The sequence below is a fragment of the Trachypithecus francoisi genome, unplaced genomic scaffold, assembly GCF_009764315.1.
Source record: "Trachypithecus francoisi isolate TF-2019V2 unplaced genomic scaffold, Tfra_2.0 Lachesis_group3, whole genome shotgun sequence".
NCBI classification, from domain to species: domain Eukaryota; kingdom Metazoa; phylum Chordata; class Mammalia; order Primates; family Cercopithecidae; genus Trachypithecus; species Trachypithecus francoisi.
Genome location: NW_022681468.1, coordinates 162,100,272 through 162,115,679, shown reverse-complemented (window position 1 = coordinate 162,115,679; position 15,408 = coordinate 162,100,272). Strand labels below are relative to the sequence as shown.

General features: G+C 35.8%; 1 protein-coding gene and 1 long non-coding RNA gene across 15 annotated transcripts in view; one reads left to right on the top strand and one right to left on the bottom strand.

Moving 5' to 3' along the window:
* Nucleotides 1-15,408, bottom strand: part of LOC117070982 — a 149,660-nt gene that overhangs the window by 54,914 nt on the left and 79,338 nt on the right. The window lies entirely within an intron of this gene.
* The window catches only part of UBE3A (ubiquitin protein ligase E3A), a 102,179-nt gene that overhangs the window by 75,282 nt on the left and 11,489 nt on the right, over nt 1-15,408 (top strand). For 10 of the 11 annotated variants that reach the window (XM_033190759.1, XM_033190764.1, XM_033190761.1 and 7 more), the window contains 5 exons: nt 2,731-2,875; nt 6,646-6,851; nt 7,479-7,643; nt 8,762-8,917; nt 9,018-9,091. In XM_033190759.1, the coding sequence (XP_033046650.1) occupies nt 2,731-2,875; nt 6,646-6,851; nt 7,479-7,643; nt 8,762-8,917; nt 9,018-9,091 (746 nt within the window). The remainder of the gene's footprint in view (nt 1-2,730; nt 2,876-6,645; nt 6,852-7,478; nt 7,644-8,761; nt 8,918-9,017; nt 9,092-15,408) is intronic. The other variant, XM_033190770.1, reaches the window with a different exon arrangement.

Genomic DNA, 15,408 nt, shown 5'->3' with positions numbered 1-15,408 from the left:
AGGGAATCTAAGCAGTTCATACATTAATTTATTGCTATATTATTATGCTTATTTTACAGATGAAATAGGTCAAGTTGTATGTTTACATTTACAATAGGACATATTGCATTGCATTACATTCTTTTGGCACCAAGGTGGGGAGCACAGAATAGAGATCAGTGGAAGTGGACAGGCATGTAATATCTTATGGATAATAAAGATAAATTTGCTTCAGTTGTCATTTGACATGTCTTAGGTAGAGCTGAGACTAGGTAGAACACAGGGCCTCTCAATCCTGTAGAAATTCACCACCACGTCCTTTGAAAGGTTTTACATTGATAAGGAGGAGTCAGCTCTCATCTATGAATGTTAGTGGGGAAAAGCTATAGAATGCATAGTCTAAATACCAGATAATCTTTTTTTTTTCCACTTTGGAATACATTATATTTGATAAAAGCAAGTATACCTTTGGAGGTAAAGGTAAATATAAACACACCTAGCCAGTTGGGAACTGGCATAAGGAAACTCAGAATGGATTACATGGCAATATGGAATGTTGGCCTGGTCCCACATTTGAGCTAAGATGTTAATTCTAATTTTAGTCTCCTCAGAATTCTATATACTCCATAGCTTGAAACAGGTTTCCAACTGGAACTATGTTTTTTTCCCCCAAGGTTATTTTCACATCTAGATTTGTTTGACTCTAGATCTTGGAACTAGTCTGTATCAAGTTCCTTTGGGGACACAAAACTGCAAATCTTTTGTTCAAAGAGCAAAATTGTTTTAAAAGGTAACACTCTTTCTCATATATTCGTAATAAGCCTTCACAACTTACAGTATGTTGAGGAAACTGAGGCTTAATGGAATCGCTTGCTAAAGTTTAAAGGTTAAAAGTTATGGTAAGTGAGAGTTGGGAGTAGTAAGGTGTATTCTGACTGACTCTTGATCTTTCCACAACAAGTCTCAAACTGTGTGGCCTAAAAATGATTTTGTAAATATTAGAGATCAGTGTTGAACAAGAGCAGACATTATTTAAATCTAAAGACTGAATTCACAGAATGGGACCCTAAAGTTGAAGATACCCAGAAGATAATTTCAGCTAGTTTTGTCAAACTCTTTGACTGCAATCCCTAGTATTTTACATAGCATCCCAGTACATGCATATCCATCTGACATCTAATTGAAGCCAAAGTTTCACAAAACAGTAGGTGTCCATTACTTTGTGGAATGCATTCTGATTTTCCCATTGCTGATTGCAAACCACTAAATGGATTAGACTACCCACTAATGAGTTGCAGGTGACAAATTTGAAAAAAACAATGCTCTGGGGCAACCTGACCTGATGCGTTAATTTATGAGATTTTATTTTTTATAGACAGACTAGATTGTCCAAATGAGTGTTATTACCTTAACTACTATTGCGCTGTATTACAGTTGTTTCAATGATTATTGCATTTTCCAAAACCATTTTTAAAACTCTGTTTGGAATAGTTGGAATAACCTGAACACATTTGATATCCTGTTTTGGTAAATTTTCATCTCCAAGATTAAAATTTTTTAACCAGCCAACAGATGTTTGAAGGCAAGTTAGGAGATATGATGGATACTGGATACAGTATCCATCCGTGTACTGGATACAGTCATACTGTTAGTAAGTTTTAGATACATAAAATGCAGTATAAACAGTTAATATTGGAATCTGGTGGTGATTTTGTGATTAATCTCAATGAGGTTAGTTACTGCATATTCATAATTCTGTAGGTACACAAGAATATTTGGTAAAAGATTTATAGTTGAGAAAATGCTAGACACTAAAGTTTGATAACTTACAATTTAAGAGTAAGGGCTGGGTGCGGTGGCTCACACCTGTAATCCCAGCACTTTGGGACGCCAAGGTGGGAGGATCATGAGGTCAGGAGTTCGAGACCAGCCTGACCAACATGGTGAAACCCCGTCTCTACTAAAAATAAAATATGTAGCCGGGCGTAGTGGCACCTGGCTGTAATCCCAGCCTACTCAGGAGGCTGAGACAGGAGAATCTCTTGAACCCAGGAGGCGGAGGTTGCAGTGAGCTGAGATCGCACCACTGCACTCCAGCCTGGGTGACAGAGTGAGACTTCATCCCCCCAAAAAAAGGAAAAAAGTAAGGACATGAGTAAGGTTAGGTCTCACCTGCTTTTAAGGAAATGTGAATATAAGATGGGTTCTAACCCATTAAAAGGTGGTAATTTGTACTAAGTCCTATTGTGAGAGATCATAAACTGCTTTACTATTCAATGTACTTTTCTTAATTGAAATATTTTACTGATGACTTAGTAGATATTAAGACTTAACTCTTGAGTTTCTATTCTAATAAAAATAAAGGACTACTAAGGAACAATTTTGAGGTCAGACCCCTACTCCATTGTTTTTGCTGAAAGTATTTAGCTGCTTTTCCATGTCCTAACTGTGTAGTCCAGACTTGTTAACACACAAGTAATAAAATCTTAATTAACTGTATGTTAATTTTGTAATAAATAAGTAAAGTTCGTAAGCTTTTTACTATGCTGGTATCTTTTGTGTCTTTTTCATTATCATTAAGACTGAATCTTTGTCTTCACTGGCTTTTTGTCAGTTTGCTTTCTGTTTCCATTGACATACAAAAAGTCAAAAATTTGTATTTGTTTCCTAATCCTACTCCTTGTTTTTATTTTGCCTTTTTCTTGATACTAGCAGTCATCTTCTTTTCATGTTTGTCTTTTCAATCACTAGCTAGAGATGATTGCTATGGAAAATCCTGCAGACTTGAAGAAGCAGTTGTATGTGGAATTTGAAGGAGAACAAGGAGTTGATGAAGGAGGTGTTTCCAAAGAATTTTTTCAGCTGGTTGTGGAGGAAATCTTCAATCCAGATATTGGTAAATACTTTAGTAATGTGATTATGGTGTCATATTGTCTTTTTGAGTTAGTTATTTGTTTATCTTAGTTGATAAATATTCTCAGCTATGAAGAGCAGCCAAAGGAAGGATTTGGTATGGATTACCTAGAATCACACATCATGACTGAATTTGTAGGTTTTAGGGACTGATTTGTATCGCTAATTTATTCAAATTCTTCTATTTCTTACAAGGAATATTCTAATGAAGGAAATTATCTCTTTGGTAAATTGAATCGAAAGCACTTTAGAATGGTACATTGGAACAGTTGGAGGGATTTCTTTGCTTTTTGTTGTCTAAAACCATCATCAGACTCACGGTTTTCCTGACCTGTGAACTTCAAAGAACAATGGTTTGAAAAGTGTTGAGAAACTGTCTCACAAGTATGTCATGCTCAAAGTTAAGAAACACTAGCTGATATCACATAAAGGTTTATTTGCTATAGGATTTATTGGGGCTTAATATAGGTAATGTTTCCCCCAAACTTTTTGAACTCCAGAACTCTTTTTCTGCCCTACCAGAAGAGTTGTTGTTGAACACCGTTTGGGAAAGGCTGATGGGATATGGACATTTGAAAGTGAAGGATTGGAATTTTAGTTTTTGCCCTTTTGTGATAAAGTAGAACAGGGAAAAGATGCAGTCTTTTAGGTAGTCTACTTAACTGCATAATTCTGAACTGGTTCAGTTTTTACTGTAAATACAACCACTTAGTAACTGAACTTTCTTACATTTAAAATTGAGTACATGACAATTATAGGAAAAGGTTTCCACTGAAGGTACCATCAGAATTGTGAGGAGTATGCATAGAATAATGTATGTCATTTCCCTTCAGCTTTGAGATTTGAGCTGTTATAGCCTGTTGATGCCAATTGAGTTGACCTTTCTGTTACTGTTCTTAGTCACACACACCCCCGCCCTTATCTATAGTCTAGCTAGTGTTTTATTAATAACTAAAAAGCTATGCCATTTGTATGTAGTTTGTTCTAAGTAAATCAAAGATTCATAAGACTCTGCCCTTTTTGAGATACAAAATTACAGACTTCATAAGGTTCTTAAATTTGGTAAACCTTAACTCTAGCTTTTGATGTATCTAGAAATGTTAAACCTTAGCTATAAAGCATACTGCATTATATGCAGAAATACTTGTAAGAAAAAGCATAGATTAAGCAGTTGCAGTAAGGTAACTGAAGTGATGGCAGTAGAAGTATCAAAAAGGAATATTTTACAGGAGGTTATGGTGCTTTTCTCCCTGGAACATGAGAAAATGTGCCTAAAATGGAACTTCAAAGTTATGTTCTGATTAACTTATAGCTTATAACTCTTGGTTCCAAGGAAGGGCATTTGTGACATTTTATCAAAGTCATTAATTTTTTAGACACACCATTGCCAACTTGAACAAATTTATTAATTGTAATTACTTGTCAGCTGTTCTTGATCCTGTTAATACCATATTTATAACTGAAAGCATTTCCATGGATATTGTAACTTGGCCTGTAAAAAATGTTTAGATAGAAACCATGAAACTCAAATATGAATTGTTCAATTTTCAAACCATTTTGCATTCAGAAAATGTCCTAGGCTTAATTCATACGTCTAGTGATCAAGGGAACATGCTAAAGTTCCGTATTTTTAAACTTAAAGTGATGATAATATTTTCAAAGATTTTAAAATTCTTAAAAACTGTCGTAAAAATACTTACATACTGTATAATTTGATTTCTGATTTCTAAGCTCCACTTTTCTATTGGAAATTACAGATTTTTTTTCAGACTTAATTCTTAAGATGTTTTCATTGTTTCACAGTAGAAACTAAACATTTAGTAAAACGAAAAAATTCTAAATTCAATTAAAATTTCTTTTTTTTTTTTTTTTTTGAGACTGAGTCTCACTCTGTCGCCGGGGCTGGAACGCAGTGGCCGAATCTCAGCTCACTGCAAGCTCCGCCTCCCGGGTTCCCGCCATTCTCCTGCCTCAGCCTCCGGAGTAGCTGGGACTACAGGCGCCCGCCACCTCGCCCGGCTAGTTTTTTTGTATTTTTTAGTAGAGACGGGGTTTCACCATGTTAGCCAGGATGGTCTCGATCTCCTGACCTCGTGATCCGTCCGTCTCGGCCTCCAAAAGTGCTGGGAGTACAGGCTTGAGCCACCGTGCCTGGCTAAAATTTCTTTTCCTTAGTCATTTAAAAGGGAAGAAATCAATTTTTAGTAGTACTCATTCAGATGAAACCAAATATTCCAATTTTTCTTTTTTTAAGTCTTATTTTTCTGTGGAGGGAGGCAGGATCTGGCTCTGATGCCCAGGCTGGAGTGTAGTGGCTCTATCTCGGCTCACTGCAACCTCCACCTCCCAGGCTCAAGACTCAAACCATCCTCATGCATCAACCTCTCAGGTAGCTGAGACTACGGGCGCATGCTACCACACCCAGCTTATTTTTGTGTTTTTATAGAGATGGGGTTTCGCCATCTTGCCCAGGCTGATCTTAAACTCCTGAGCTCAAGTGATCTGCCTGCCTTAATATCCCCAAAGTGCTGGGATTACAGGTGTGAACTACCACACCCGGCCCCAATTTTCCAGTGAGTGATATAAAAAAGGCCTCTACGCAGACGCCTGTAGTCCCAACTACTCCGGAGGCTGAGGCCGGAGAATGGCATGAACCCGGGAGGTGGAGCTTGCAGTAAGCCGAGTTCGCGCCACTGCACTCCAACCTGGGCGACAGAGTGAGACTCTGTCTCAAAAAAAAAAAAAATGGCCTCAATGCTTGAGGATTGCATAGTGAAGACCGTGTAAAATTGAAAGACTACTAAACTACTTTTCTTTTACATATTAGCCCATAATTAATGTGTATTAAATAGCTTTGTTTATCTAAGTTCATCGGATTTATCCAAGTTTATGTATTTCAGATCATTTGATTTTATTAGTAAAATGCTAGAAAAATTTCATGGCACCATTGTCTGATTTTGAAAAAACAAACCTTACCTTACTGTGATTAAAAATTGTTTTTTAGGCCAGGCGTGGTGGCTCACGCCTGTAATCCCAGCACTTTGGGAGGCTGAGGCGGGCAGATCACGAGGTCAAGAGATGGAGACCATCCTGGCAAACATGGTGAAACCCCTTCTCTACTAAAAATAAAAAATTAGCTGGGCGTGGTGACGCACGCCTGTAGTCTCAGCTACTCAGGAGGCTGAGGCAGGAGAATCTCTTGAACCTAGGAGGCGGAGGTTGCAGTAAGCTGAAATCGTGCCACTCCAGTCCAGCCTGGGCGACATAGGAAGATTCCATCTCAAGAAAAAAAATAAATTGTTTTCAAAAATAGTACGTGTAGTACAAATATAAGTAATTATATTTTTATAAATGAAACACTTTCAAAATATAGCCATTTTTTGTTTTTTTATGTTTATTTTTCAGCTATGGGTGGATAAAGTATGAATATAACTTTTCTTATGTTACAGTAGAAAATTAGAAAGCTTGAATTTAATGAACGTATTTTTCTACCCGATGCCACCAAATTACTTACTACTTTATTCCTTTGGCTTCATAAAATTACTTATCACTATTCACCCCAATTTATAATAGTTAGATATATGTGGACATTGTTTTCTCAAGTGCTAATATAATAGAAATCAATGTTGCATGCCTTGTTACATATATTTTAAATGTTTTATATGCATAATTATTTTAAATTTACATTTGTGTTATTCATCATTCCTTAATAAAATACAAAAGTAATGTATTTTTAAAAATCATTTCTTACAGGTATGTTCACATACGATGAATCTACAAAATTGTTTTGGTTTAATCCGTCTTCTTTTGAAACTGAGGGTCAGTTTACTCTGATTGGCATAGTACTGGGTCTGGCTATTTACAATAACTGTATACTGGATGTACATTTTCCCATGGTTGTCTACAGAAAGCTAATGGGGAAAAAAGGAACTTTTCGTGACTTGGGAGACTCTCACCCAGTAAGTTGTCATTTTTTAATTCAGTCTCTTAGATTTTATTTAAATGCAAAAATGCAATTTAATTTGTATCAAAATTGTAAAGTTTTTGTTTAGAATCTTTGTTGATACTTTTATCAGTAAGATAAAAATGTTTTAATCTGACCGAAGTACCACAAAACTTAAAAACTCAAAGGGGACATTTTTATATATTGCTGTCAGCACAAAGCTTTTTTAAGATTGATTCCATAGGGAAGTGTTTCTAAACATTTTGTTTGTGTTTTAGTGAAATCTTAAGAGATAGGTAAAATCAGAGCAGCCCTGGCTAAGGGTCTCGGTAGCTACAATGAGTGTGCCTGCTGCCACCCCCACCCCCACCTTGAGAACCACAGAATTTCTCATAGAGCACAGTGTGAAATCTGTTGCTAAATTGGTGGTATGGGGTTTCTCAGCAGAGAATGGAACATCACAGTGACTGACAGTCTTTCTTTTATAGGTTGGAAACTATTTGGGGGACTGGAAGGATACTGTCTACACTTCTTACAATTTTTATTGATAAGATTTTTGTTGTCTTCTAAGAAGAGTGATACAAATTATTTGTTGTATTTTGTAGTTCTATGGTGGCCTCAATTTACCATTTCTGGTTGCTAGGTTCTATATCAGAGTTTAAAAGATTTATTGGAGTATGAAGGGAATGTGGAAGACGACATGATGATCACTTTCCAGATATCACAGACAGATCTTTTTGGTAACCCAATGATGTATGATCTAAAGGAAAATGGTGATAAAATTCCAATTACAAATGAAAACAGGAAGGTAATAAATGTTTTTATGTCATGTTTTGTCTCTTCATTAACAATTTCAAAGCATGTATGCTTATAATTTTTAAAGAAGTATCTAATACAGTCTGTACAAAACACACACACACACACACACACACACAAATCAAGTAACCAAGTTTATGTAAATGCTAGAGTCCAGTTTTCTAAATCTTGAATATAAGTTGGTATGAAAGCACACAGTCGGGCACTAAAGCCCCTGTTAGAGAGAGGACATGAAACAGGAGATAGTTAATAGCTAAGTGTGGTTGTAGGATAAAGCAAGAAGCAGGGTGTTTCCTGTATTAAGCTGTAGGCAGGAACCTCATGATTACGGTCTTTATCACAGAACAAATAAAAATTACACTTAATTTACACATGTATATCCTGTTTGTGATATAAATACATTTCTGAAAAGTATTCTTTACATTAGATTTGGGTTTCTGTTGACTAAAATGTGTTCATCTGGAATGGGAATAACCCAGAACATAACAAGGAAAAAATTACGACAAATATATAGTATACCTTTAAGAAACATACTTATATTGATACAATTTTTTGATTAAATATTATGCACACTAAGGGTACAAAGCACATTTTCCTTTTATGATTTGATACAGTAGTTTATGTGTCAGTAGTTCCACATTTATGCTGAACTGGATACAGTAGGCAGTTTACCAAATATTCTGTGGTAGAAAACATGGGACTTCCTAGTTTGCTTAAATCAAATACATTATACTCTCTTAAAACGGTGGCATTTATAAATAGATGGGTACATGGTTTAAATGTGTCTGTCTGCATACCTAGTTGAGAGAACCTAAAGAATTTTCTGTGTCTCCAGCATTTATATTCAGTTCTGTTTAATACATTATCAAAATTGACATTTATATGTATGACAGTTTTAGGTATATGGCCTTTTCATAGTTTAATATTGGCCATAACAGAGAATTGTGAAATTGTAAGAAGTAGTTTACTTTGTAGGTGTACAATTGAATTTTTAAGAATATTCTTGAATGTTTTTTTCTTGGAAAAATTAAAAAGCTATGCAGCCCAATAACTTGTGTTTTGTTTGCATAGCATATTATAAGAAGTTCTTGTGATTAATGTTTTCTACAGGAATTTGTCAATCTTTATTCTGACTACATTCTCAATAAATCAGTAGAAAAACAGTTCAAGGCTTTTCGGAGAGGTTTTCATATGGTGACCAATGAATCTCCCTTAAAGTACTTATTCAGACCAGAAGAAATTGAATTGCTTATATGTGGAAGCCGGGTAAGAAAGCAGGTGTCTGCAGAAAGTCATGTATCAATTTATTGTTTGTAATGATACAGTAGTATAGCAGATACTAAGACATATTTTCTTAAATTTGCAGAATCTAGATTTCCAAGCATTAGAAGAAACTACAGAATATGATGGTGGCTACACCAGGGACTCTGTTCTGATTAGGTGAGGTGCTTAATTCTTCAAAGGAAGATTTGATTTACCAAAGGGGTGTGTGATTTTGCTTCAGACCTTTATCTCTAGGCACTAATTCCCAAATAAGCAAACTCACAAATTGTTATCTATATACTTAGATTTGTGTTTGTAATATAATCACCGTTTTCCAGAGCTCATCTTGTGATTGATTTCATGAATGAAGTGTTGTTATATATAAGTCTCGTGTGTTCTCCTGCATTTGGGGTATGGATTATCTAGTATTTCTCACTGGCTAAGAGTGTGCTTACTGCTGGTTAGAAGATAATTCAAATAAGGCTACCACTTCTGCATATTTTTCGTTTCTCTTGAACTCTGCATTTGTGAACTACATGGCTACCCAGGACCAAGCACCTTTTGAGTGAAATGGTACAGTCTTTTATTTAATTCTTAAGATAATATGTCCAGATACATAGTAACATTTCCATTTTACACCTTAAGAAACTGAGCCCTAAATTCTCACAGAAAGATGTAGAGGCTCCCAATTCTATCTGCTTTTAAGCAAATGCCCTTACTACTGTACTGTCTACTTCTGTGTACTATGCCATCCAATTCTGAAAGACACAGGCTTCCCCATCCCCTACTGAGACTGGTTCAAGAGACAAAAAAATACCCTTTTGGCAGCCACTGATGGATTGCAGTGGGAAGGCATGCAAACAGGTACCTTCCTGGAAGTTGTCTCCCAAGGCTATTGCTCTAAGACTCAAGTATATAAACGCTAGAATGAATATCAACTCTAGCAGTAAATGTTATTTTTATATTACAGTTGACCCTTGAACAATGCAGCTGTGAACCTCATGGGTCCCCTAACATGCAGATTTTTTTTCTCAACTAAGGGCCGATCCAGTATTGGTGGGACTCAGAACCTGCATATACAGAGGGCTGACTTTCATACACACCAGTTCCGCAGGGCCAACTGCAGAACTTGAGTGTGCATGGATTTTGGTATACACAAGCAGTCTGGGAACCAATCCCCGTCACGTATACCAAGAGATGGCTGTATGTTACGTTATATTCATTTGTTCTGTTATTTTATAAGGTTCTTCATTGTAGTTTGTGGGAATTCACCACTATTTCTTCTTTTTGGTGCACCTTTGGTCACTTCTGGCAGCAGTGGTGAATGTATTTACTCTTAGCAACCTCAGAATGCTGCTACCTATTCAGAGTTTCAAAGGTGATTCATTAAAGGGCACAAGGAGTATAACAGCAATATCTCTGTAATATGATTGATCACAGATACAAGTTCTAATAGTTATAAAGTCATATCTTGATGCATCTCTGAGAATAGTTGAACATATCTTGTGCTATTCTTTATAGAGAAATTATCTTTGACATTAAAGTCTTAATTTTATTTCTAGCTTTTTATAACAACATAATCCCTCCTTAGTGTGTATCTTAAGATCATTTTTAAATATATGATTTGAAGGGCAAGCTAGTGTTATGTGAAAAATGACAGATAAAGTAGCTTCCAACTCATCATCAGAGTTGATGATATTCTAAACCTTCTCTAACTAAATTCAGCTTCTTAATTTTCTCAATATAAATATGATGAAAATATTAATTCATTCAATAGTCTACAAGTATTCAGTAGTTGAAGACTTAAAACAGTGCTTGTAATAACAGGAGAAAAAGGACAATACAGGTATATCTCACTTTATTGCACTTTGCAGATACTGAGTTATTTTGGTGGCAACCCTGCATCAAGCAGGTCTGCCAGCACCATTTTTCCAAGAAAATGTGCTCACTTCATTAGCATTTTTAGCAATGATTTTAAATTAAGATAATGTATTTATTTTTAGGCAATGCTATTACACACTTGACTACAGTTGAGTGTAAACATAACTTCCATAAGCACTGGGAAACAAAAAAAATTGTGTGACTCACTTTACTGCCATAATCACTTTATTTGCCATGGTCTAAAACTGAACTGGCAGTATCTCTGGGGTATGCCTGTATAGATATTTTGGTTGATATTATTGTATGCAGAATTCATAAAAATAACAGCGAGGCTGCTTAATATATTTCAACTAAAAATTGCCAGCACAATTAATATGTAAACCACTAGAAATAAGATTTTGTTAATTTTTTTTTTTTTTTTTTGAAACAGTCTTGCTCTGTCATTCAGGCTGGAATACAGTTTGTGTGGTCTCAGCTCATTGCAACCTCCGCTTCCCGGGTTCAGGTGATTCTCCTGCCTCAGTCTCCTGAGTAGCTAGGGTGTACAGATGCACACCACTACGCCTGGCTAATGTTTGTATTTTTGGTAGAGATAGGGTTTTGCCATGTTGGCCAGGCTGGTCTCAAACTCCTGACCTCAGGTGATCCGCCTGCCTTGGCCTCCCACAGTGCTGGGATTACAGGCGTGAGCCACCGTGCCTAGCAAAATCAACTCTGAATCTGAATCAAACCTTTGAAACAAAAATTACCAATCCAAAAAACGTGCAGTCCCTGCCCCTAAGTTTGAAAAAGTGTCAAGGAGGGACATTTGGAGAGATGTCTCTAAGCAGTCAACAAGAAATGAAATCAGGGAGAGCTCTTTCAGCAACTGAAAAATACATGCAAAAAAGCCTGAGGCGGACAGACCACCTGAAGCCAGGAGGTTGAGATTAGCGTGGCCAACATGGTGACACCCCGTCTCTACTAAATATACAAAAATTAGCTGGGTGTGGTGGCAGCCACCTGTAATCCCAGCTCCTCGGGAGGCTGAGGCAGGAGAATCTCTTGAACCTAGGAGGTGGAGGTTGCAGTGAGCCTAGATCACGCCACTGCACTCCAGCCTGGGCAACAGAGTGAGACTCTGTCTCAAAAAAAAAAACGAAAAACAGATTCAGAGTTTATTTCCTTCCCAAATACTTCATAGATGTTGGTTTATAGGAATAACTTAAAGTCTCACTTGCCTTCTGTCTTTTCTAGTGATTTTTATCATGGATTCTGATTGCCTAGATCTGCTAATTCATTAAGGGTTGCAAAATTGTGATATTTGAATTCTTTATTCCTCCTTCCTTTATTACCTGTAATACTTTTTAAGAAAAACACTTTCTCATCAACTCTATGACTACCCTAAATTACAGATCCACATATAGGACCTGTATACATGTATATAAATATGTACATATCAGATACAATAATGCTTAATTCTTTCCCATTATTTACTAATTTTCAAAATAATGTGATTCCCTAACTGCTCTCTAAATGTTAATCAATGTGGTGGTAATAATGGTGGTGTCGATGTTGTGTGGGGTAAAATTTTAATACAGTGAAATACCCAGGGCTTAACTGGGTTTTTAAAAATTACGTTTATGTAACCATATTTCAGTCAAGGTATAGACTATGTCCATTAACACAGAGTTCCCATGTTTTCCCTTCAAGTGAATCTCCGTCCCCCATTAGAACAGACAATAACTGTCCTAATTGCTGTCACTGTACATTACTTTTGTCTGCTCTAGAATTTCTTATGAATGGAATCTTACATACTTGTACTGCATCGAGACTCTTTAGATTCATCCATGTTATTGCATTGATTTATAGTGCCTTTAAAAAAATTATGGAGTACTGTTGCATTATATGAATAAGCAAAATGTGTTTTTTTTACCTGTTGGTAGACAGTTGGATTGTTTCCACTTTGGAACTATTGTGAATAAAGCTGTCTAGTCTTATTGTGGAAATGTTTTATTTCTCCTGGGCAAACATGCAGGAGTGGAGTTTCCAAAGCATATAGTAGGTACATATTTAACTAAAAGTGTCTTTTCCTCATTTTTAATATTGGATTTTTGTATTTCTATTGACTATAGATATTTTCTTAAAATATAGCAGTATGCCTTATCTTTAGTTTTGCTTTTTTTTGGTTTCAGTTATCTTTGGTTAGCAGTGGTCCAGAAATATTAAGTAGAAAATTCCATGAATAATGCAGAGTTTTTGATGTGTGTTTGTGTGTTGGTAGGTGCGGGGTGGGGAGTGAGGGTTGGTTGGTTGGTTGGTTTTTTTTTTTTTTTAAGAGACAAAGTCTCTATCATCCAGGCTGGAGTGCAGTAGCATGACTACAGGTTATTATAAACTGAAGCTCGTGGGCTCATGCAGTCTTCTTACCTCAGCCTTCTGAGTAGCTGGTACTACAGTTGTGCAGCTAATTTTTAGTTTTTTTGTTTTGTTTGTTTTTGTAGAAACAGGGTCTCACTGTGTTGCCCAGGCTGGTTTCAAACCCCTGCAATCCTTCCACCTCAGCCTTCCAAAGTGCTGGGATTACAGGTGTGAGCCACTGCGCCCAGCCAACAACTCTTAAGTTTTAAAATACATGCTATTCTGAGTAACATGGTGAAATCTCCCACCTTTCCACCCAGGGCATGAATTTCCTTTTTCCAGTATATCCATGTTTTCTAGACTACCCACCACTTTGAGTCTATTGGTCAGATCGACTGTTGCAGTATCGCATGCTTGTGTTCAAGTAACCCTTATTTTACTTAATAATGGCCCTGAAGCACAAGAGCAGTGATGTTGGAAATTCGAATATGCCAAAGAGAAGCTGGGGAAAGTGCTTCCTTTAAGGAAAGAATTTAAAAGTCATATGTTGAGGTTGCTAAAATCTATGGTAAAAATGAGTATTTTATCTATGAAATTGTGAAGAAGGAAAAATAAATCATGCATGGTATATACAGGGTTTTTGCAATTTCAGACATCTCCTGGAGGTCTTGGAACGTATTTCCCATGGGTAAGTGGGGAATACCGTATGTAAAAGGCCCGTTTCTGATACGTACTTTATGATTATTTTCTCCAAGTCTGTGGCTTCCTTTTTCATTTTCTTAAGTGTATTCTGGTGAGCAGAAATTATTAATTTTTGAAGTCTAATTGATTTTTTCTTTTATGGTTTTTTGTCCTTTTATATCTTTGCCTAGCCCAAAGCCACAAATACCTTATTTTTTCTTCTAATAGTATAATATAGGTTTAAATTTTATGTGTAGATCTGTGATCCACCACCAATAAATTTTTGTGATGCTGTTAGTGGATGCCATTCATTTTCTAAATAGTTTTATTTATTTGTTCCAGTACCATTTGTTAAAGAGACTTTTCTTTCCCCATTGAATTGCTTTTGCACCTTTGTTGAAAATCAGTCTTATGTGTGAGCCTTGTTTCTGGAATCTCCATTCTGTTCTATTAATTTGTTTGGTCCTTTTGCCAAAATGACACTGTTATAGTTACTGCAGTTTCAAATCAGATGCTGTGAGTCCCACAACTTTTTCATTAAGTTGCTTTGACTCTTATTTGCATATAAATATTAGAATCAGTTAATTGTTACAAACAAAAAAAAGGGCAAAGCCTGCGGAGATTTTGATTTGGGTTGCTTTGATCGGGGTAGGTCAATTTGGAGAGAATTCACATTGTAACAATATATTCTTCCAATCCTTGAACACCGTACCTCTCTCCATTTATTTAAATGTTTGTTAATCTCAGCACTGTTTTATAAAGTTTTTAAATGTTGAAATCATGTACTCTTTGGTTAGGAATACATTTAAAATATGTTTCTAATGCTATTAGTGGTGTTTTTAAATACTGCTTTTCACTTGTTTTTTACTACTATATTGAAATAAAATTGATTTTTATATATTGACCTTGTATCCTATAACCTTTTTAAATTGATGTATTCTAGTAGTTACTTAGTAGATTTCATAGGGTTTTCTGGTAAACAGCTATGTCATCTACAAATCAAGACAGGTTTCTTTCTTTCCAATCTTTATGTGATTTGTTACTCTTCCTCTGTTGCACTGGCTAGAACCTTCGGTAGAAGGTATTCTTTCTTCCTCATTTTATTGAGAGAGACTATAATATTTACCATGAACTGTGATGTTAGTTGTAAACAAAAAGTTTGTATTTCTCTGGGATTAAATACCAGGAGTCCATTTGGTTTTTTACTATTGAGTTTTAAGGGTTCTTTGTGTATTTTCTAGGTATGTTCTTCTTCATTGAATTGTTTTCTTCACATATGTTAAAAATCAGTTGAGAATATGTATATAGGTCTGTTTCTGAGATTTATCTCTTTATCTCTGTCATAGGGTTTTGTTTCATTTATTTTGAGGCTCTGTCATTTGGTTCATACCCACTTAGAATTACTATGTCTTGGTGATTGATCCTTCATCATATAAGATTTTTCTGTTTTGCAGTTTTCTTTGCTCTGAATCTGACAGGAATGTAACCATTTCTGTTTAAATGTTTGCATGATCTGTCTTTTACTATCATTTTACTTTCATTCTGTGTTGCTGAATTTGAAATGAATCTCTTGTAAACAGCAGATAGTTGTC